Consider the following 25,268-nt stretch of genomic DNA (forward strand, 5'->3'; position numbering starts at 1 on the left):
CTGTACTATTATGTGTGCTATGAAATGTTTATGCCTGCGAGATTAGAACCATTCAAAACACAACATGTGTAGCCAACATTATGTATGTTCTATGTTTCTACTGCCGGAACACTTAGAACGTAAATCCTCTGTTACGTTTCATTGCTACGGATATTAATTAATTGATGATTATGGAAATTAATGAGCCGTTAGTTTACAGTATAAGAAACCATAACATTCATAAGAGTTATTTTATTCATAAGAAAATGCTCAAAGCATAGCTACGCCTGCAGTTTAAATTTCCCGCCACGTATTACCTCTATTACGTCGGAAGATTATCCTTTTCATTTCGAGATGTAATTTTATAATAATAACTTAAGACAATTAGTCAGCTCACATTTGTTCTAGAAAAAACCATTTAACTGTGGTACTGCTTCTTAAAATAGTTTTGTTTAACGTGCTAACAACTTAAATAATCTAACGTAATTTTAATTTTCAAAAATAAAAAAAACTATCTGACTGAGGCTCTAATAGATGTAACAGCGCCATCTATTGTCTGTGTTTTATAACATATTTTTAATTTCAAAATTTAAACTAAATAAACTGTAATTTTATCTGTAACTCTTTCTTATTCAAAAATATACTGGGAAACATCGAAGAATTTTGGCAAACGAAAAAAATTTTGGAAAATGTGATTTGAACTCGTTATTTTCACTATTATTTTTAAAACATCATCTGTCATGTCCACAATTATTTGTTTTGTGTCCAAGGTATATATATATATACCTTACAAAACTCCGGGGAAGAAGATGAATCTAATGACATCTTACTTGTCAACATCGGTTTAATCGTTTAGGATCTAGACCGTATTAATAGAATTTATATACATACAAACCCACATACGTTAAAACTTTAGCCTCTGTTTCAGTCGGGTAAAAATAGAAATGTATTTGTTTTTTTTTATTCCAGTAAATGTTGGTTAGTAATCATATCATAGCTTATTTGTTAATTAATTTATGTGTTGAGATAGTACAAAATAAAGTTGTATCTTTTACAAATGTGTCCATTCCGACGTAAAAAGTAATAAATGTCCACGAAACATTGTGTGCATATATTTGCATAATTCTGCGCTCGCAAAGTATCGTACTAACTTATGTAAATGTTCAAAAATTTTGTTCGTAATTTCTCAGGACACATTTATTCTTGTTTCAATTTTTTTATCTCATTTTGGTTGATTTATTCAGATTTTATTATTGCCATAGTTGGGCTCGGTACTTCGTTTTTTAAAGCACTAGGTACTGATATTAAGAAAGCACTAAAACTTAGTTTTTCTTATAATAAATGATAAACGAGCAAGAGGCAACCTAATCGATTTGACTGAAAATTGGTGGGCAGGTAGCTTAGAACCAGGAAACGGACATAGGATAATTTTTACCCCGTTTTCTATTTTTTATTCAACGCGGACCGGGTAAAAGCTAGTCTTCTATATATATATATATAAAAGAAAGTCGTGTTAGTTCCACTATTTATAAATCAAGATCGGTCGAACTGATTTAGCTGAAAATTGATGAGCAGGTAGCGTAGAACTAGGAGACGGCCATAGGAACTTTTTTATCTTGTGTGCATTTTTTTATTCCGCGCGGACGGAGTCGCGGGTAAAAGCTAGTAGAATATAAACTAAAGTTGCATAAGTGTTGCCTTTAGTTAGATTACTCTCTAGCTAGGTCTCTACGACTAGGGCATAGTGGTTACTTACATAAATAGAGGTGAGTAATACTAACCTTAACTTAACTTCAGTGGAACCTCAAACTATGCGCAGGAAAAATAGAGAAATAAAAAAAAGGAAGGAGTATGTGGCGATATACATAATAATTAACCATAGTAGTAAATGAGAAACAAACGAATTAAAACCATATAATTTTTTCTATTTAAACACATAAATAAATCTTAAGTAACATTTTGGAATGTTTTAAAATGGAATTAGCAAATGGATTACAAAATAATGACAAATATTACCATTAGTTGATATGACATCAACTTATCTCGCAGATGAGCGACAGTTATATTCCCCGCCGATTTGCAACATTAATGTGGGCCTTCATAAAGTAAAGAAACTCCACACTTTAATATTTAAAGAAGTATGTTATCAAAAAAGAACAATACAAAAAAATTAGATGTGTTTTCCAATAACCCAGGTCCAAATACTTCAATCTCATACGATAAATTACTTCTGTGGTTGTCTCTCTCTCTCACTCTCTCTCTATCTTCTTTTTTACTCTTACCCCTATTCGAAACACTACAATCTATTTCCCCAGTAAAGAAATTATGGCGTCTTTAGTCATTTCTTTCTTTAAAATACAACAACGAAGAAATTATTCTTGGTATATTTGAACGATAAGCAAACAAGTATGAGTCTTAATTTGAATTAATTGTACAACGGTACTTATTTAGTCGGGACAAACATGAAATGATTATTGTTTGTTTTGTAATCTGTACATCAATTGTTTAACATTTTAAATTATTTGCCTTTCATTAAAGAAAGTCACACTTAATTATTTCACACAATCATATACGACTCACAATTATTACTCAGAGGGCCTAGCACGAATTTGCGATAAAGTATTCGCCTCGCCATACCTATAGGTGAAGTACAACAAATCTCATATAAATTTTAACATATTTTGTTAACGACGGAATAGTATATAGCGGATGTTCAGCAAATGCATATCTCACGTATTACGTGGCATAGCATACTAGATTTAAAGAACCAGACAGTTCACCGAAAAAAACAAAAAAATGGGAGCAAAAAAAAACTAGAATCCACCAGTCAAAGACACTCTACTTCATCCTAATATTCAATAGATACTATTGTATACGACATTTTCCACAAATAACACTGGCCTAATTGAAATACTTCCAGTTGCTTTCAGTACAGTCGCGCACACCATTTGTCACCGCCTGTACCGCGTTGGAGCACTGTTAGAAAATAATAATAGTGCAATTGAATGATGTCTTCATCTGTACAGTGTACATTTATCATAACACATCATTAGAAGTGAATAAAACATTTATTTTTGCTTCTTTTTTAAATTCAAGAGGCATACATCGGGACATCTCGAAATAACGCCATCTATGGAAAATTTACAGGCACCATCTTATGTAATTGCTTCGTCTATAGCTTTTTAAAACTTTTTATTTTACCAAAATCGATGTACGATTTTGTTACTTACCATATTTTTTAATACAGCTTTATTTCTAATATTAAATACTTTAAAATAGCACAAATATATGTACCAATGTATGCTCATACATTTTGTAACAAGACTTTATAAATATAAAGTTATTGTTGATATTCTCCTTCGCTGTTCTCTACCCCTTCCACGTTACTTAAACTTCTAGTCTTAATCATGTCCATCAAATCAACTTTCTGCATCGTCACTCTCACTAGATCTTTTAAAATCTTCCTGATATCCTGGTCTTGTGAGATCAGGCTTCGAATATGTTGTCGCGTGAATTCAATATTTCTTCTATTAGCTAATGGTGGCTGTAGTCCTGGCATTTGCCGCATCTTCGGCCGCTTCGCTCGTTGATTTAATGTCGGTTGTGCTACTGGCTGCCTGAAGGGTGGTGGTTTCATCATCGCTGGTGATTGCCTGCTCATTAACGGCTCGTGCTGTGTATGCGTGCATTCATCACCACAGCACATGCTGCAGCACATCTTGCACTCTTGTGTCGGCTGTGGTTGTGACCGTATTGACGGTGCTGTTACATCCTCTTTACGTTTATGATTACAATCTTTATAATAGATGAGGTTCTCTATACTCTCTTCTGATGATGAACCGTATCTCTTTGAGAGTACGTTCGATAATTGAAGGGTTATTATAATCTGGAAATTAATGTTTAAGTTTTAAATAAGATTGAATACCAAAAAATAAGAGAATTGAAACGTTATCAGATCCGACTATAATGATTTTATTTCAATAAGAATTATATAATAATTATGTAAGAAAATTCCTTGTAATTCTTTAGCATTTCGAAAATATAATAAAAAACATATTACTTAAAAGAGATGGAAAAAAATCATCTCATTAAGAAAATGACTACCAACCGTTTCAAGTAATTCCATTATATTTGAACGACAAAAATGTAATGTGAAGTACAGCACCTTATCACAGCTCCCGGAGAAAATACAGCGTTTGTTTTGTAAATATCGATAGCGGTTCTGTAACGTTTTGTTTTTTTTTTCGAAAGTTTTCATTTGTTGCGACTAACACTGAATGTGCTAAATCCACTCACCTCTATTAATGGATTGGCTAGAAAACGTAGTATTTTGTGCTTATTTGATTTTCACTGATGGCAGCAGTTCGTAGCGATGAATTGGATTCAAACTAATATTGTAGATAGAATTAACTGTCACGTAATATCAACAGGCGCGTTTAAATCCGAATGCAGCAAAAGCTGTAATTTTCAAACAATCGCCTATCCATTTATAGTCAGAGGCCAAAATCTATTTTGAAAATTGAACCAGCAATTTTAAAATAAGAACAACCCTAGATTTTTTCTTTAATCCTATCCAACGATTTAGTATTTTTTGTCTCCAATTGTTCGTAGTATCTGCCACTTAAAGGTTATCAACACCTCTGCTTGTTCGTATAACATTAATGTTGACATAAATTTAGCGATTTTAACCGAATATCGATTTGACCTACTAACAACTTTTTCAGGAAAACAAGCGTAAACAAAAATACAAAGGATCCGTTTCAATAGAAGTTTGTATACAAAAATTATTACATCGTAATGTGAATTAACACGTTTATAGAAAAAAACCTTACAATGAAAGTAATCATCTTAATTGACTTGTTCAAATAATTTTACTTATAATGTTTTTGTGAACATTTATTGCTGGCATTCTTTTGGTTCAGGTCGTTTGTAATTAAAATTATCATAATAAATTAAGTTTATCAGTCAAACCAATAGATGGCGACGTAGACAAATTAAATCACACTATAATTTCATTACCGTTGGCAACCTGAGTACTTAAGTTACAATATAATTTACCTTAACTAAATTATAATTTAACAGTGGTAGATCCCGCAACAACAATATTTGTTGGGTGCACGAATTGGTCGGGTCGTTCGGTGAAATACACGACCACACAGAAGACAGGCGCGAAGTGGAAGCAATTCCGCGTTTCGTCTGATGAGTGCGGTAACGAAGGCCTAATTTTAGTCCTCTTTCCTTTCCCACCCTTTTCTGGTTAGGAAAGGATGGGAAGGGGAAGTGGATTTGGTGGAAGAGGAGACGCATAGGATGGAGAAATATCCACTTTCTGTGCGTCCTCTTTTCCGTTGATTAAAGGTAGGCAGGATATTGCGGCGAATCCAGGTGGCCGTATGCTCGTTTGCCACCTTATGATATAAAAAAAACATTTGTGACTCCCGCGTATTTTATACAGGATTCTTTATAATGTACCTAATATAATTTGCAATAAAATCACAACATGTGAAATTTAATGGCTTAAAATATATGTATTTCTCGACAAAGTGCTACACAGTATTACTGCATTTCAAATCAGTTTTCATAACATACTCTGTCTCTAGCATAATGTGGCTTTTATAATCTTATATTTTTAACCATTGTAGAGTTAATGATCCATCTACTTTACATAAAAAATATCAGTACGCTTTAGATGACAAGTTTTTAAATAAAAATGGTTCGATTGGTGAGTCATTTCAAGTAACAATCAGTTAACAAAGCTCTCACAGTTAATTCCTTTTTTTCGCACATGGAAAAAATCCATGTTCATAGTAAAGTTTTCTATATTATTTCTCAGTTTAACAGCATTATCTGTCTTATATCATTGAACTACGTACAATCAAAATGGCTGCCATCAACACGACGTACGACGCAGAAGCCTGCCGAAATACTTTACTTCCCAAACAGCATGGAAAAAAATGCGTTGAAACACTTTAAAATACCAAATCCGGCTTATTGCGCGGATATGTTTAAGCAGGCGTTCGACCAGCAACTTATTATGCCCTGGTGGTTCTATTACTGTGAGGACTTGAGAGCGAAGACAGAAAAGAATCAGAACATTATCTACAACAGATATAAATCTTATCTGAGACAATTACAAAACTTGAGAAGGAGCGGTTACAATTTACCACTAGTTAGGACAACAAAGTTATTAACGAGAACTAAAAGGGTTTGAATTAAATACATCACAAATGCTTGCTTTATTTCCTACTCCTGTTTGAATTGTCCTTGCTTTTTGTACAACGAAATTAGACAAGATTTTGTCTGGACTTTGTCTCTCCTCGATTAGATTCTCAAAGACTCTCTCTCGCGACTACGTGTGAGTCAGCATGTAGTCGCGGACGACAATGTAGACAGTAGATAGAGTAGCCAATGCGTTCTTTCAGACTATATTCTATATCCATTCCAAATTTTATCCAGATCCATTGAGCCGTTCTGGAGATACCTTATAACAAACATCCATCGAAATATTCGCATTAAAAATATTAGGAAGAACACAGATAATACAATACTAAGCTATACGTTGAAAATTATTCATTCAAGATTTGATTCTAAAGCGTACTAGAAACATTTTCATGATTTGTTTCTCACCTTTGTTTATTTATAGGTCCCAGTATTTTTGATAATTCACCATAATAAACGTAGCAAGTAATGAGCAACTGTTTTAATTTTCACTAAAGGTACCATTAAAATGATGAAACCTTCGCTTTTTGTTTTTAAAGCACACAAGCGAATAACTAAAAATAGTTTTTGTTCCATTATTTTCCATTAAAAAAATTCCAAATTCAAATCTTGTAAAATCTTCTTTTTTTTACAATATTGAATAGTTTATCCAACTGTTTGAAAATCGAACATTAAATTAAAGGTTTTAATTCTAGGTTTAAATTGCCAAAATACCGGTACCAAAAAACATTATGCTATCTTCATTTTTTTCAAAGAAACTGAGAAGAATGTATAGATTGCACAAAATTATAAAATAAATCATGCCAAAAAATATATTTCATATCTAAACAATCATGTTATATCGAAAAATAGTATTAGTAAAATTTTTACTTGGACATGACGTAATATCGGACTAACTTAAGATACTTTTTTAGTTCCATGTTAAAGAAGTCGCGACAGCTAGTACTGTTATAATTTACTTTTAAATTTTAGCTTTAGACACATAAGCTTTCTTTTAGTTATCTCATCTCTTCTCATTTATATTACAATTATGAAAAAAGAGAAAAAAAGAAGAAAATACTCTCACAATATTTTATTTGCTTTTTGCGATTTTCTATACATAGTTAAATCTCTCAAAACATTTTTAAAATACTCATGCACAGTACTTGAAGTTGTTTTTAATTTTTGTACAGCTTTTGGACTTAATAAGGATTGACAATAAAAATACCACCAAGGTAGGGGAATCCAAGGAACGGTAGGAGTCGATAGATTCTTCTTACACATTTCCTTTGTAGGTACTTCTAAACATGCATTGTTATTACTTTCTTTGCAATCATCAGCTTGATAGACCACGCCTGGGGTAAATGACCCAATAATTGGCCTCGAATCTGGGTAATACGTCCAGACTGACACTAAAGAAATTGCAAGCAGTAACAAAACTATCAAATATCCATGCAACGTTGCCATGTTACATTTTAAAAATTCTGAAAGAAATTACTATAGATTTTTTTATATAGAATCATATTAAAAATAGTACATACTAGCTTTTACCCGCGACTCCGTCCGCGCGGAATAAAAAATAGAAAACGGGGTAAAAATTATCCTATGTCCTTTTCCTGGTTCTAAGCTACCTGCCCACCAATTTTCAGTCAAATCGATTCAGCCGTTCTTGAGTTATAAATAGTGTAACTAACACGACTTTCTTTTATATATATAGATTTTACCTGTAATGATGAAATTACATTTTTTAATTTATCTTGCTTGAATTTAAATAAATGGTCCAGATCTTTTTCTTTTGTTGTTTCTTGTTTTACAGCTTGACTTTTTTTATAAAAGGCCAGTAACTAGCCAACAAAATTATAAGACGGAAGATAATATGGATAAACCACAGGATAATACATCGGATAAACACTATATTTTACTTTATCAGGATACTTTTCCGCGATAAATATTTCTTTACCATGATGTTTATGTCCATAACATGCATTTAACATCAAACAAAATAAAAACAAACATTTCCACATTATTATGTTTCGAAAATGAATTTCATAACTATGGCCGTAACGACTATCGATTCACGAATAAATGTCAAACGTCGTATAGCGCACAAAATGGCGGACGCCTTTACCGCCAATATCGAAAATTGTTATTTCTTTTTTATCAATAATTAATCGAAAGCTCTTTACGAAATTTCTTAGACCTTTTAAGATGTCAGAATAATATTTATGCTATTAATTATTCCCAATTTAGGCTTCTTTATCGTAATTCGAATGAAATTATCTAATTTATAATAGAAAAGTAGAATAAATAATTCGACAGAAAAAGTGATATGAAAAATAGAACAAATATGTTGCGTCTATGACTAACGCACTCTGCGTTGAGTGGGTTCCTTTAGTGTCAATTTAGCGAGAGGAATCTACACTATGGGCCCACCATAGTGATCGATTAAGACTGAATGCTTATGAGAATAGAGTTAGAAGATATGGAATTAACTACGTGGTTTTAAAATTTTATTATAGTTTTAATTGACTACGCTAAAAATGAACAACGCTAGTCGGAAAGATTTCTTTGAAGAAAAACTTCAAATTATCCTCCGGTATATCCCAAACTTTTAAAAGGTAAACTTAACCTTTTTGCTATCAGCATTTTATTCGCAACCGTATTTATGTATTTGTAATAAAATATGCAAATAAAAATGTTATTGTAGCCTATAAAATTGATTCGTTGTTTCGTATCAGGTGTATGCGAAGTCTGACAAAACAAGGCCCTTTATAAATAGAAATGCCTCCCCACATTCATACCCAAACTTACTACTTACAACTTTGTCACATTACAAAAAAAGTGTTTTTTTACTTTAAAATGTAATAAACTGATTAAAAATTTGGGAACTGACACAATTCTTTGCAACAAACAAGATACATAAAATGTGCAATGTGTACGGTACAGCGCCTGCAAATTTATTTTAGCAATCTCCTATCTTACAATAACACTATAATAATTTAAGGTACAACTTATTGCATAATTTAAAGTTTTCATAGAACAACCCTTAAAGAATAAAGTACTGAACTAAATAAAAATACGGTTGCATATTTCCAACTTAATCTTCCAAATAATTCCAAATAAGTAAGACATGAAATTAAGAATTTAATTTATTATACTGTTAACAAAGGTACAAATATTGACAAAACCCTATTAAGTTACGACATACATTTATTTTTATTTATTATGCTACTTTAACATAGACTTTTTAAAGTAGGTTAAAACATGCCTGTGAAGATAATTTCAAGATATGACTTAATAAATTACGTTATACTTGTGCTAAGCAGAGGTTATGAATAAAACATGATCATTTAGGTGATCGGAGGTTTGTCAACAAAACTTAGCAGACCAAAGTTTGTGTAATTTAATATCTGTTATACAACTATTTCTAAATCCCCCAAACAACCTTAAATAATATCAGAATACATTATATTTCATAGACAAAATGAAGTTTTTTTTTTTAATTCAACAATTGATTACAGATTATTGTTAAAATAATTTACTGTCAAAAAGAGTTGTATGGCGGGAGACATCTATCATTTCATTTCATTCGCAAACAAAGAATGCGCGCGCGCCACATTAGACAGATAATTTAAAAAAACGAGCATGTGTGTTGGGTGTTTTTATAATAATTATTCAAAGACATTATTGTTATGGAGTGTTTTAAATATTTTATAACTGTTGGTTTTTCGAAAGTAAAATGGAGTTTTGTTCTAAAAAGTAGTAAATTAGACAGAACAGTGTATGCGGGTCTGATAATGATGTTTGTTCCACTTGTAATTTGTGATGGTAAGGTTAAACTAGACTTATATATTTTAAAATTATTTTTTAAACAGTTTGATAATCGAGTGTTAGAGAAAAAATTGAATTAGCTGTGACGATAAGCCTTTATAAGTTGAATTTATATTTTATACGATACATCGAGTCCCGAAAGTTTAGATGGATGGTGGATGTTTGTTAGAAGATATCACCGGAACGGCACAACGGATCTTGATGAAATTTGGCACAGATGTAGAACATAGTCTGGATGAATATATAGGCTTTTTATTAAGTTCTTTTAAAATTCTAGTGTCTATATAATTAAATAATATAAGAAAATAAGAGTCAACATTTTTAAGTTTAGTTTTTTATTTTTTAAAGGTATAGAACCTCTTTTGTATAAACTTACACATGCTTACTGCATGGTGCCATGGCTCCGGTAATCGGCAGTGGGTTAACTCAATTACATAATCTATATTCACAATGATCACTCCAATTGTTTTCTTATGAAAGAACCGTGAAAGTAACTTTCTCCGTAATAGTCGTAGACACAAAACTTTTTTTTTAATTTTTGTGACAAACGACAATATCTTTTGGGCCACGCATTTATTTTAACTTCATTGTTTTTTTCTTGCCCTTATTGCTTTTTTTAAGGAGTATATGACCTGGAAGCTTTTTACCTCCATAAGGAGACACTAATGCGTACTCTAAAATAATTATGCTCTCAAAAAAATCGACGTACTTTCGATTTTATAATCTGTTAGGAAATTATTTAAGCTCAAGAGTATAACGTAAAGATTACACGTGTTACAAGCATCATCTTTTGCTTGAGTCAGTTAATTTATGCCGTATTAAGTAATTTTTGATCCGAACGAGTAACTTGTACTCTATTTCACACGCGATCGTCCAAATTGGACCTATCGGAGCGTCTTTGACCGTCCGTGGGAAATTAAAAAAAAACACTATCTTTAACAGAAAACACAACGTCTGACTTTTCGCTATAATGTGCATGTTAATTTTTATGTCAGAATAATTTCTCAATTTCAAAGAAAAAAGAAGTAAAGTCAGTGTTTAACATCAAAATTATTTAACGAATAACAAAGAGAAACGAAATAGATTTAGGTATCTTAATGCCATAAAACATCAGATTACAAAAGTATTTTTATTGTATACATAAAATTTAAATAAAACAACGCTATAAAATTGTATAATAAATACATGCTATTAAAGATATGTTAATTTTTAGCAAAAGATAGTTCAGTCGGCGCGTGGGGAATTATTTTTTTTTCATTCAACGGTTTTATAAGTTAATAAAATAACAAGCAAACAAAGATATGTTTTATATAAACCCTAGTATTGTCTGTAACTGTTTTTGAAGATACAAAATTAATGATTTATTTTAACAACGCCATCTATCTTCGTAATATGGCAATACGAAATTTACTTTAAACTTTGATTTTTCTTTAAACTATATTAAAATAATTTAACAATTACATGCGTTGGTTTTCAATTACAAAAGCTACTATTATCCACAAATCGGAACTAAGAGAAACATAAATTTGTCTATGAAAATAACAGCTATTTACATAGTAACCTTGGCAACGGAATCGATTCAAAGAAAATGCAATAACACAATAATGTACACCTTCCCTTCAACTTTGCTACGCACAAGTTTTCCTTCCAATCATAAAAAGTTTATATAAAAAAATCTCAACTTAAGTGATATAACATAACGCAGGAAATAAATACGCAGGTGTTTGTAAATAGCTATGTGCGTGACATTATTTTATTATAAATCACACATTACCGCGATGTGCAATGCCACACGCAAGCAAAAGCTATTGAAATGTATTACCAACACGTGACTTAGAGCGACAATGGCGCAGTGGTTAAGCGCTGGACCTGACTGGACCAAAATCTTAACGTCCTAGTTCAATCATCGCTATATACCAATTTTCGATTTCCATATGAACATTTATACGAAGCTCTCACGGTAAACGGAAACATCGTGATGCAACCTGCACATGTTGGCGAAGAAATTTAAAGATATGTGCGAAGTCAACCAACCCGCATTGGGCCAGCGTGTTTAATTATAACCCCTAACTTGGGTAGGCTCTAACCCCTTGGTGGAGACATGTACGAGCTAACAACGACTTAATATTTATTGTGTAATACAATTGTGTTTTATTTACCCAAGAAACAAGGAATGAAGAAAGGATTTTGTAAGTATTTTCAAATTAAAATTACAACGTTTGTTATCTTGTGTTACCACGGTTATCAGATTTTTAAAATACGTTAATCACTGTTGAATTACACTGGTGCATATATTCTTGGTCTTAAAAATGTTGATATTTTTTCTCTTTAAATAACTACAGGCCGGTTTGGTTTCATAAAAATTATCGAGCATTATTATTTATTACGTTGTCCAGTGACATTCTTTACGAAGGTAAGAAGGTAAGGAAGGGAGACGTCTCAGCATAAATATTCGTCGAACATGATTAATGGTCATTTATTCATACTTTAGGCTGTTTCTCAAATTATAGTTATAAAAATTTATTTTTACTTATTACAATATCCGAAAATATCTTTAGAAATTAACTGATAAACATTTCTGGTTCAAAGATGGCAGTCATTGTATTCATTAGAATGAAAAAATAACCTAATACCTAAAACAAAAGAACACAAGTTCACACGGAATTTGTTTATACCGTTTGCTAATCATGCAGGTGTAATCATACAGCAGAAAATTGATCAAGATCTTTGTTCAGTCATTTTTTAAAAGTTTTATGGCGGGAGATGTTTGCCAACTGTCATTTGATGGCGAACGCAGCGCTCGTGCGCGCTTCGATTTTGCCGCGCAAAAGTTGACGTTTAAATTTAAAAATGTGTTCATAATAATTATGAATAATATAAATAAAAATGAGTGTTAATAATATGTTAATATATCCTGTGATGGAGTGTACAAAAAACAAATATATTATTAGAAAAGAATTTGGTTTACGGATGAATTTAAAAAAACTAAAATTTGACAGTTTAGTGTTTCTAGTTACTTTAGTGTTACTGGTGCCATCGGTATTTTGCAAAAGTAAGGGAGTTTTTCATTATTTAAAAATTAAAAGTTTTAAATTTTTTATACATAGATTAGAAAATTATTAATTGAAGGTAAGAAGGTAAAAGTGCGATGTAGTGTCGGCTATTAAAAATAATAATAATCTATTCGGATCTGAGAAAGTTTGAAACATGCGTGCAATTTCTCGCGATTTATAAAGTGTTCTCTATAATAATTAATGGAGATATTTATCTACAACCTACACTTTTCGTTGAGTTTGCATAGTTTGAGAAAAAAGTCACTTACATCGTGTTTTATATACCTTATATAAAAACGCATTTATAATGGACTATTAGTATTAAAGGCCCGCAACATATCTACAGTTGCTCTGATGATCATCGCTGTGTTCCCGCAATTCGTTTGCTCCTACTCTGGTTTAAAAAATAACTTCTTTAACTAATTAAGAAACGGCTTAACTCACGTTTGATCGTCCGGTGACGGCACCGACTAGTTTCGGACCCATCGGGGGTCCATCTTCAGGGCGAGTGAAGTACTAGTAGTGAAGTAGGCGAGTACTTAATTAATTAATTATGATGTCTCACGAAAGTTTAAACAATTTAATAACTTCTTTAAAAATTATCACATACCTAAAATAGATACTTCCATCTCAACAAGATTTGTTTAGAATATAAACTGACTTTGATTACATTTATTACTGTTTTAAAATAGTCAAAATAAAAAAAAAACGTTAAATTGTTAAGTATTATTATGTATTATTTATTGTAATAGATTACGTTGTAATGTACCACTTTGATGTCACGGTATTTCGCGGCCATGTGTAAAAAATAACGTTTCATTACTAGTATTTGTAAAACGGCCATGTACAATGCACGTATTCCAGAGGGGTAAGCAGAGGAAACAGATTTATAACCGACGAGGTTACTGCATAAAATGTTTTTTAAATAAAATTGTGCTTGACCCCGCGCTATATTGTGACAGCATAGGTTGCTCTCAAAATGAAAAGTAAATTAGAAATAAGAAGGATAAAAAATACGCAGATATTTTTTGCTAGAATTCAATAGATTTTTGTAAAACCGAAGTTATTGACTCGTAGATTCTTATTTAAAATTCCCTTTCGCGTCTCCTAAATACATACATCTAAACATAAATGATCGTCTGTAGGTAATCTTTATAACTCGTTATGTCATCAGTTAACTGATTTAAACTTATGTACTTTATCTGAATAGTAAATAGTCACATTTCATAATTTAACCGTAACACTTAATTGCATAACTATGCAATACTATTAAGTTAAGAAATGTAACGGAAATATTAAACTTTTTAAATTACAAACAAAGCTACTTTCACCAATTAAAATTTTAATGAATTAAAATATTATAAGTATAACACAACGTTAGATTAGGTTTTAGGTTAGACTTTACACTTACTTCTGCACTAATATTATAAAGAGAAATGATTTGTATTACTGTATAATTGAAACTGATAAACTCAAAAACTACCGGATCGATTTAAAAAAATGTCTCCATTAAAAATCTACATCATTTTCAATACTAGCCGTCACCCGCTACTCCGTCCGCGTGAAATTAAAAAAAAAAACATATAAGTTGCCTATGTATTCTTCTAGACTATATTCTATACTTGTGCCAAATTTCATAGAGATCCGTTGAGCTGTTCTGAAGATACCTTCAAACAAACATCCATCCATCTAAACATTCGCATTTGTAATATTAGTAAGATTGTTAAATATTACTTAAAAAATAAAACCACCTGTGCGAAAATGGGAACGTGAATCTTCTAAATAGGAACAGTCAGAATTCATCAAGTAAGCAACTTTATCTCCAACAACAAAACAACGAAAAAAATGTGACCTATTCTTAATGTTGCATTACAACCTTGACCGGTGTTGTTGACTTCCGTTGCTAAGTAGTATACGGAACTGACTGCTTACTGTAACTTCCGAAGCACGGAGATTGTTATAATGGGACGCTTGACATAAACGCTTGCTTGGAGGTAACGGCAAGCCGGAAATGACGTTTTATGGTAACCGACATACTAAGCTATAGACCGACAAAGTTATCAGACCCTTTAGACATTAATCTAACAAAATTATGATAGCTCAGTAGCGCCCTCTTGTCAATGTCAAAAAATTGTCTAACGATCCTTGTCGTACTTTAATTGTCTTGTAATTTTTGTGTGAAAATGTTCTATGTCTAAATAGGATCTTATAATATTAGAACTAACCGCGATAGCGGAGCTTTAAATACCGGTTCAGTTGACATTATCACACTTTAAATAGTTATTTAAAAAACTTAACACTTTAACTGCCACCGCTCTGCGATATAAAATTACATGAAAATCATCGATGTACTAAATTTCCTTCTAAGCTAGTTTTTAATAAAAGATAATTTTTAACTCTAACTCTATATGTTATAATGTAAAGGTTTAAAAATAGATGTGCTTAAAGTAAACGCATAATCCCTAACATAACATATACTATTGTTAGTAATTACCTACGCAAATCATGCTCAGATGATTGTATTCTGTTGAGATGAATAAAATAACAATTAAAATGTAAAACCTGTATAATTCTGCTTAGTTTGTCTTTGTCGACCTTTACATATAAAGTATATGGTTAATTATATAGCATACTCGTAATGTGTTTACTTAGACATTAGAAATGCACTTCCTTTCATGTCCTTTCCATCCTTATATGTTATTTATAAAGTAGTATATAGGGAAGCAAATAGTGGTACAGAATTATAATTACCATTAACAACTAGTAGAGATGCTTTTGTTTATAAATATAGTAATACTTAACTGCAATTATAAACAACTAGCTTTTACCCGCGACTCCGTCCGCGCGGAATAAAAAATAGAAAACGGGGTAAAAATTATCCTATGTCCGTTTCCTGGTTCTAAGCTACCTGCCCACCAATTTTCAGTCAAATCGATTCAGCCGTTCGTGAGTTATAAATAGTGTAACTAACACGACTTTCTTTTATATATATAGATGTACGTGAACACACCCATACTTTTTTTCCACACTGGTCTGAAACTGATCGGCGAGGGAGAAGCTTTAAAACCTACATAAGCGCAGAACAAGATACGACAAAACAGTGACAGATGTGAAAGAAAGTCCGACAAGGATCTCGTATCACTTTTGATATTGACATGGAGGCGCAATATTTATTGCAGTTTCACGGAACCCTACCGGGTAAAATATTTGTCGGTGTCTACATTAATATTTCAACATTTATAATCCTTTTGCAAACTTTTGATTGTCACAACGTGAAGGTCTTTATTCAGATTAAGCTATCGTGACTAAGACGCACCGACCGTGGCCTTTACCAGCGACATTAAGATGCAATTTGCATCTGCAAAGTATATACTAGTGGTACAAATACATAATTTATGACTAACGATACAACACAATGTCATTGTTAAGTTGATACAGATTACATATTATATTTTCAAGTATATATTTTAAACATGGATATCTATGGTCGGTGGAAGGTTTATTAGGTTAGGTTGGTGGTTTAAGGATTCACAACTCGTTTAAACCCTTATCATATTGATAAAATATAAACTTTAACTATTTATTATATAGCATCCTATGATTCCAATGCACGAGAGAAATATTTGTGATTTTACTAAATACCTAAACAAATCATGATGAAAACCGTATCTATTTTGTGGCTTAGCAGAACACTCAAGGTCACGAAATGCGACTTTGTTTAATTTGATTTATAGATCTTACTAATATTATAAATGCGAAAGTTTAGATGTATGGATGCATGGATGGATATTTTTTAGAAGATTTCTCCAGAACGACTTAACTGGTCTCGATGAAATTTGACATGAATATAGAACATAGTCTGGAAGAACACATAGGCTACTAATTTTTTTTTAATTCAGCGCGGACGGAGCCGCGGGCGATAGTTAGTACTTCATAACTATCGATCTAATTTATTAACAGAAAACAGCATCAAGTGAAATTCATTCAAAACACATTCGTATTTAGTTTTTACAAATGGAAACACACTGTAAGAATTACTTAAATAACCAACAAAATTAAAATCGAAAGAAACAAAAGTACGTTATCAAATACTTATTAAGTTTTTACAGATTATTTATGTTACGTGCCGTGACACTAACAAGGGAAAGATCACTTATTCATTACATAAAAACCGGTGTCCAATTTTCACTACCGCAAGTTGCCGAATTCACTTCGATACATACTCTCATTAAGATTTATATCCATTGTCTATGTAATTTCATCGTACACATTTCTATAAAAAAAATCGCATACCTAATCTGGAACAATTTTACAAAGATATTCAACATATGAATCAATAGACAGGACAATAAGAACGAAACCTTAATCTACAGTTTGTATGCAATATGTCAGTTTGATACGACTGCACGTCAATTAGCATTTTTGTATGCTGAGAACATCGCCGCTACTAATGATTAAAGGATTAAAGCATTTTCAAAAAAAAAAAACTGGAAACACCCGCAAAAATATGATCATCCAGCTCATTCTTCTTGAATAATATTTAGCAGTGATACGCATATATTATTTTTCAAATACAGTGTAAACTCTTTATAACGTTATCCTTTATAACAATAAACTCCCTGTAACGTTGAAGTGAGCCCAACTTGGTTGGTTTGCGTTAAAACCCACATATTGAAACACTCTTTATAGCGATTCGCCATTCTCTATTACGAAAAAATGTGTTCCTATTTGTAGACAGTAAATATTTACTATCGGTATTGTTTATGTTATGTTATCTTGTTAATTTTGTTGTTTTTTTGTTCACTCCATATAACGATAACTCTCTATAACGACAAAAATGCTCAGTCCCTTGAGTTTCGTTATAAAGAGTTTACACTGTACATATAACTAAGTGACGTGTAACAATGGACACTTGGTCAGTGGCCCGTTTGACGGTCAACCGGTCATATCATAATGCGGGGTCCACTATCTTGCTACTCACTCGCCTCTTCACTAACTAAAAACGAACTTTCTCTTACGAATCCGCTAAATTATTTCGTATCGCTACATTTATTTATGTTTTACACTAACTGTTGCTCGCGACTGTTGAGCCGTTCTCGAGATAACTTTTAAAAAACATCCATCCATCCATCTAAACTTTTGCATTTATAATATTAGTAAAATTCATTTAGATTTCAAAATATATTAAAAAACATATAATAATAATTAACTTATGTCATAGTTAAAATTACAGCTATTTTATAAAGGCACTGTTGTATTGATAAGAAAAAAATTATGCGAGTAATCGAGACCTATTCGTCAGCTTAACAAAATCAGAGAACAGAAATATGTGATTTAATTAATATTCCATAATTTAACAATTCTATTGGTCAATATCTATATTTGATTCCATTAAACCAGCTACTTATTTCAATATTACGTAAATAAACACCTAGAAGCGAACTCATCATTGTTTTATCAGCAAATATGTTTGCTCAAATATTTAATAATAAGTTTGCAGTTACTATTAGGCCAAGGTCCAATACCGAACAATTTAACATACCTTAGGCAAAGGTATTTTACAATATAATATGCCAATCATTTTAATGACATCAGACATTATCGGAGTCAACCATCTCAAAGTATCGATGTTGTTTTGTCTTTGTCTTTGTGAAAATCTTCAAATTTTAATAAAAACTTTCTTCATAGTCATTCATTTTATGCACTACATTAATTTTCGTCTTTCTCATTTTCCCGAACTTCTAAAGTATACTTAGACTAAGTCTGGTCACCAGAATTTTAATTTTCAACGGTAAAAGCTCTTTTTTCCTGATTGGCCAAAGTGTGATTGATGTTCGCAGATGTTTCTATATTCCTGTAGCCAAATCATGAGATGTCATTTAATTTATATTATCCCTCTGAGAGTTTGAGGCAAAGTCGGTCAACTATTGTACATAACATAATTTATTCGAAGCTAGAACGCAATGACATATGTAGGCTATCTTATTAATATTATAAATGCGAATGTTTAGATGGGTGGATGTTTGTTTGAAGGTATCTCCAGAAGGCTCAACGGATCTCGATGAAATTTGGCTTAGATATAAATCATAGTCTGGAAGAACACATAGGCTATTTAATATGTTTTTTTTTAATTCCGCACATACGGATTCGCGAGCGACAGCTAGTAAGTAAATAATCCTGAGATGATTTCATAAGACTAATGTATTCGCGTAAGTATACCGACAATCTGATAATATGCAATTTTAAATAGTAACACAAAATCGCATTGTATGTTAATATGAGAGCAGTCTTTATTTGTAATGTCCGTGAGATATATAAAAACAATAACAGCAATAGTAGCACATGGTCATTACTTTGTAACTAAATACAGACCTCAAATGTGGGAGGATGATATTTTGTAATGTGGCATTTGTTTAAAATGTCTTTAAACTGAAATTAGAAGGCCGAAATAATAAAATATTTAGCCAATACGGTTAAATATATCTATATATAATCTTATAGACTCTTCTGGCCCTAAGAGAATTGTTTATTGCATTTAAATCTGGATTTACAACAGAAACGACAAATTAAATTCATTAACTACTATGTACAGTTGTTGACAAGTTTTAGGAAAAGCTTAAGCTTAAGTACGTATAAGTATATAAAAATAAAATGTCAAAAGTTAATTAATAATTTTTTGTACTTATTCAGTTGTGTTACAAAACATCAATGGATTCCACGCATTACTTTAACTTATTAGCCCTTGCAAAAGAATAAATTGTTGCATGATCACAGATTACACGCTGCCGCACCTTGACATTTGAGTCACGATTTCTATCGATAATGACAATGATAAAAAGCACATCACTAAAGTCATGTCACTTTAGAATGTATTTTTCATTCACCATCCAACGATTTGCTTTATGAACAAGACCTTTATAAGTTTAAAAGATTCCCAATGTGTCTAAAATTATATAAATTACTAGTTGTCACCCGCGGCTCCGTTCGCGTGGAATTAAAATAAAAACGTAATTAGTAGCCTAAATGTTCTTCCATAGTATATTCTACATCTATACCAAATTTTGAGATATATTTAACCGTTCAGGACCATCCATCCGTATCATACTTCGACCACATCACCACTTACCATAGTGGGTTTGTGGTGAAACACTAGTTTATCCGATATCAATAAATCTATCCATTTATCCATCCTTCTAAACATTCATCTTTATAATATTAATAAGATAAAAAATCGAACTCTGTAACTGTAATTTTATGTAAATCAAATTATTTTATTTGCTATACAATATAGACAAAAAATTTAATGTGAAAATTAGTTTCATATTCGTTCGAATCGTAAAGCATTTTACAAATCATTCATGTTAATTCGTGACCCAATTACGTAAACTCGCACGATGGTATAAGGAAACCTTGACATTATAGACACGATTTCTATCGACAAATAGATATTGAAATGATGACTTAGCACATCACTAATGTCTGATTTTGACATGTAATCGATGATTTTCTTAGAAATTAATTTTAAACACCAAGGACGATCAATTTTGTCAATTTACTTTTACAAATATTACTTGGTAGTTATCATATTATGCAAAAATCGCCCGCTTTCCTTTACCATTAGTACAAATAACTATTTAAAAAAATAAAAAACTAATAAATCCACTTCAGTACGTGTAAATATGGATTTTTTTTTTCGTTGTTCGTTGAAGTAATAATAGAAACAAGATATAAATTCTAAACTCGACTTCTAATTCCTAATCACGTTAAATGTATTGTAATTATTTTACTAATATTATTAGTTTAGATTTGTTCGAAAGTATCTCCAAACGGTTCAACAGATCTTGATGAAATTTGGTACAGATGTAGAACCTAGTCTGGAAGAACACATAGGCTATTTTTTTTAAATTCCGCGTGGACGGAGTCTCATGCGACAGCTAGTATCAAATAAAAGTTATTAACCTTTTTAATTAATACTCATTCAATTATTATTATTTGTAATAACATAATAGTATTTATTAATATAGTCCTTGCAATTTCGAATATAATTAAACATAAATATAAAATTAATGTCCATCAAATCTATTATACCTTTATCATACGTAATTAAACAATAAAGTATTTAAAACACGTAATAATGTTTTCTCTTCGACCTATATAATTTGTTAATAAATTGTATAAACTTGCAAATGAAAGAAAAACATTCGTTAAGATTTTTTTTTTCATTAATACGGATTTGTTTTAAAATATTCATCCCATGTTTTAGGTTGATAGCAAACGTTTATTTTGCCGGTCCGTTGGTTACGTCCTATCCATTGAAATATATCAGACCATCTCTTTATACCTTCATTACAAGCTATTGTAAAATATATTCAGTGCGTAAACATTACTGATTTTTACCATTGATACCTTCTGGGTCAGTGTTTTTAGTATCTTTTTATTTTATATATCTTGATATGGGAAAGGATGTAATCTATATGGAAGCTAACAAAATGATTTTTTTATACAATGCGATGATCATTAAGGTTAAGTGTCCGGTTGAAAATTATTGTTGTTCTTACGACAATTTGTGTGTACTTTCATTAAAGACAAAATATTAAGCATAGTTGTACATAGTTCGAAAATTCCCATACAGGTTTTAATACTAAAGTAGAAATATTTTTAAATATCTTGGCGGCTCTTAACTTCGTGCGAGTCGCTGCGCAGAACACAATTTAGATGTAGCGGGGGGAGAGCACTGCGCAGCGCGCCGATGACCTTGGACCGCCAAGATATTTGAAAAGAGTTATAGAATCTTGCTTTATCTGTTAGCAATGAGAATTAATGTAGACAGACAATAGAGCACAAGAGGAAAAGAAGACGGAGGAAAGTAAAGGTGGATTGTGTGAAACAGAATATATATAAGAAAGAAAGAAGACGATTGATAGAAATATCGAAGAGTAATACATATTGTAAGAACCCTTCGTAAATAAAAGAATAGAGAATCATATTAGTTTAGTCCCATAAAAAATACTTAAATAAAATAAATTATCGACTTTCATTAATGGTAGACTCTTTTGTTTCAGATTGGTCAGAATATTTGACATACGATCAAATATACAACAGCACCAACTATGCGCAAATACCTGAGACACCTTACAGCATACAGCCATCACATAGTCATAGTACAATTAGATATAATGATAGAGATGACACCAAAGTTAATGTAAATAGCTTAAGAGCAAACGACAACTCTAGAAACAATCAGTTACTGGTTGGGTATTCACACGACCCTTACAGATACTCAATACCAGAGGGTGATTACATTAAAGGTGTGAGGTAAGTGTTACTGTTTTTGTTAATTCTCTTCATAGACTCTGTTATTGTCGATAAATTAATGTTGATACAATAGGAGTCACATAGTCTTGACAGAATGTGCGTGCCATTAGACACGGCGTGTACCACGAGTTTATTAATCCTGGATAGAAATGATGCTCAATCCCAAATAGAGATAGAAGTATCCACTTCAGGATTTCACGGTAGCTCTACAGATTACTATGTATACCGTTTTTTATATTTTTTACAGGAACATAGACCCTAAGGCGTATATAAATAAAAATGAAAGTCGCGGCAAGAGAGGAGTACTCCATTTGTATAACATGATATTCTGTGCTACGGGCTGCGAACCCTTGGCCTACAAAGGATATGGTTGCTACTGCGGCTTCCTTGGCTCAGGTCGACCTACTGATGGGATTGATAAGTAAGTCTGTGTAAATAATAGCACGTCATAGCATAGCATTTTTCATTCACTCATAACTAAATCAAGTGCCCTCTTCTGTTTCACATTTACTCACTCATTCAATTGTTCATTGCAACAGTTAACAAATTCTTCTTTATTGTCTTAAAGTCGTACAATGATTAGTTTAGTAGAAGATTTCTAAGATATATATATATATATATACTAGCTGTCGCCCGCGACTCCGTCCGCGCGCAGTTAATAAGCTTATATGACACGTTCGTAGATTTACCATAGCAGCGCCATCTATTGATTACTTACTCAACCCAGTCGAAAGGTATCGACATCTGTTAGAATCATTTGGAGTTAACAGATAATTGTGACTGTCAAATAATAACAGACAAATAATTAGCAATAAATTAAAATTGCGACTATAATTTGAGATTTAAACTATCCTATCTCTCAAGTTGGATCGAATTGCACATGGTGTGCGAATTTTATTATAATCGGTTAAGTGGTTTAGGAGTCCATTGAGGACAAACATTGTGACACGAGATTTATATATATTAAGATATTACTTTAATCATTTTGAATGTATCAACTTCTAGTTGCTGTCGACTCCACGACGAGTGCTACGAGAATATCTACTGTCCATTTTACACGGTGTACTTCCAACCCTACTATTGGAAATGCTACCACAACCAGCCGCTCTGTGCGCTAGAGAACTACCAGACACGACATAACTTTATTAACGGCTGTGCGGCACGACTCTGTGAATGTGACAGGAAGTTTGCAATGTGTGTCAAAAAATTCTCTTGTCCTAGAGGACGTGCACTTTGTCACTCTTCTCCGTTAAGATTATTGCAAAATTTACTCATGTTCAGATAGGGCCATATTTAATAATAGTGAATATTTGTTACCACTAATTTGTAATATTTAGAATTATATGTTAATCTTTAATCTTGTAAATACAAATGTCTAACATATTTTAATGTAAATAAAAATGAATGCTAATTTTTTACAATTTCACGTTCTTTTTATTTTTCAACATTTAAATATAGATACAAAAAATCGCAGATAAAAATAACATAATGAAACATTTAAATTCGACAAACTTTTATATAAATACTAGCTTTTACCCGCGACTCCGTCCACGCGGAATAAAAAATAGAAAACGGGGTAAAAATCATCCTATGTCCGTTTCCTGGTTCTAAGCTACCTGCCCACCAATTTTCAGCTAAATCAGTTTGACCGATCTTGAGTTATAAATAGTGTAACTAACACGACTTTCTTTTATATATATAGATTATGGGTTTCCCTCACATAACATGTAAATGTGTAGTAATGTGAAAATAAATTAAAAACGCTATCGAAATTAATTTAAATCGATTCATCATCATATCATCATCATCAGCTCACTGTATGTCCCCACCGAGGGGCTCGGAGCCTACCCCAAGTTAGGGGTGACTAGGCCATAGTCAACCACGCTGGCCAAGTGCGGGTGTTGGTTGACTTCACACATATCATTGAATTTCTTCTCAGATATGTGCAGGTTGCATCACGATGTTTTCCTTCACCGTAAGAACGTCGGATAAATGTACATATGTTAATCGAAAACCGAAAAACACATTGGTACATGACGGGATTCGAACCCAGGACCTGCAGATTGCAAGTCAAGTGTTGAAACCCCTGAGCCACCGACGCTCTTAAATCGATTGCCAATTGTTTAACCCTTACCTAGGTCAAACAATTTAACTTCAAAAAATTCCTTATCCAGCAAAATCGTGCTTATTATTTTAAGTACTTTAATTTGTTTTATGGAAATAACGTACCTAGTTTATTGATTTCTTATAATTTTAATTGAATTTTAAGTCGTAAAATAACGAATCAGATCCAGTGAGGACTATAAGTTGTAATACGATAGACGCACAAACACAATTTAAAAATACTTCTTCTATTACTTTTGTATTCTAAAATTTTAGAACAAAATAATAAAAATTCTTCCCAAATTATATTGCTTACTATGAAATCATGTGTCGCCAATTATGCCCAATAGCCACTAACGAATAAACCTCACAATCGAATCGTATAATTACTCAACATGAGTATAAATAATCGATTAGTGTTACACAGAATAATAACAAAATTTCGATTGCAAGAAAGCTTCATTAAAGACAGTGGTGAAGTTTTAAAATCAAAAATTATTTTGCGTATATTGAAGTCGTAAGTATTTTTATATTTTCTCTTGCTAAACAAACTTTTTAGAGGCTCGAATCACATCACGCTTTTTACCTAAATTAACTTTATTAAAAGATATAAAACAATTGAAGCCTTTTATATTTTTTTGTTTTTTTCAGATGCCAAAATATCAACAAATTCTTATAATTGCATTGACATTAGCACAGCTATGTTCAACTGCGACTATTCTTCGAAGAAATGGCGACGTACCAAAGAATTGTGAGCCACCAGAAAAGCCAATGTGTGCTTATTATTTC

General features: G+C 31.8%; 3 protein-coding genes across 3 annotated transcripts; 2 read left to right on the top strand and 1 right to left on the bottom strand.

The window, feature by feature from the left end:
• Positions 1–3,319: 3,319 nt before the first annotated feature.
• LOC106712933 lies at positions 3,320–4,105 on the bottom strand. Its single transcript, XM_014505611.2, has 2 exons — positions 4,088–4,105; positions 3,320–3,865 (listed from the first exon to the last, which is right to left on the bottom strand). Exons 1-2 carry the CDS (start codon positions 4,103–4,105, stop codon positions 3,320–3,322), a joined length of 564 nt encoding a protein of 187 aa, XP_014361097.2.
• A 1,558-nt stretch (positions 4,106–5,663) lies between these two features.
• Positions 5,664–6,201, top strand: LOC106712934. The gene is made up of 2 exons (XM_014505612.2): positions 5,664–5,701; positions 5,813–6,201. Exons 1-2 carry the CDS (start codon positions 5,690–5,692, stop codon positions 6,188–6,190), a joined length of 390 nt encoding a protein of 129 aa, XP_014361098.2. The 5' UTR covers positions 5,664–5,689; the 3' UTR covers positions 6,191–6,201.
• A 6,759-nt stretch (positions 6,202–12,960) lies between these two features.
• Positions 12,961–23,690, top strand: LOC106712898 (otoconin-90). Its single transcript, XM_045679414.1, has 4 exons — positions 12,961–13,060; positions 22,124–22,376; positions 22,624–22,797; positions 23,382–23,690. The coding sequence occupies exons 1-4, from the start codon at positions 12,979–12,981 to the stop codon at positions 23,659–23,661; spliced, it is 789 nt and encodes a 262-aa protein (XP_045535370.1). The 5' UTR covers positions 12,961–12,978; the 3' UTR covers positions 23,662–23,690.
• Positions 23,691–25,268: the final 1,578 nt, after the last annotated feature.

Source organism: Papilio machaon, chromosome 9 (genome assembly GCF_912999745.1).
Source record: "Papilio machaon chromosome 9, ilPapMach1.1, whole genome shotgun sequence".
In the NCBI taxonomy this organism is placed as follows: domain Eukaryota; kingdom Metazoa; phylum Arthropoda; class Insecta; order Lepidoptera; family Papilionidae; genus Papilio; species Papilio machaon.

What these genes read in the sequence shown, in the direction of transcription:
- LOC106712898 (XM_045679414.1), top strand. Translation starts at nt 12,979, where the DNA reads ATGAATTTAAAAAAACTAAAATTTGACAGTTTAGTGTTTCTAGTTACT. An exon ending in GCCATCGGTATTTTGCAAAA is followed by an intron (nt 13,061 to 22,123) that starts GTAAGGGAGTTT and finishes CTTTTGTTTCAG; the next exon opens with ATTGGTCAGAATATTTGACA. An exon ending in GATTACATTAAAGGTGTGAG is followed by an intron (nt 22,377 to 22,623) that starts GTAAGTGTTACT and finishes TATTTTTTACAG; the next exon opens with GAACATAGACCCTAAGGCGT.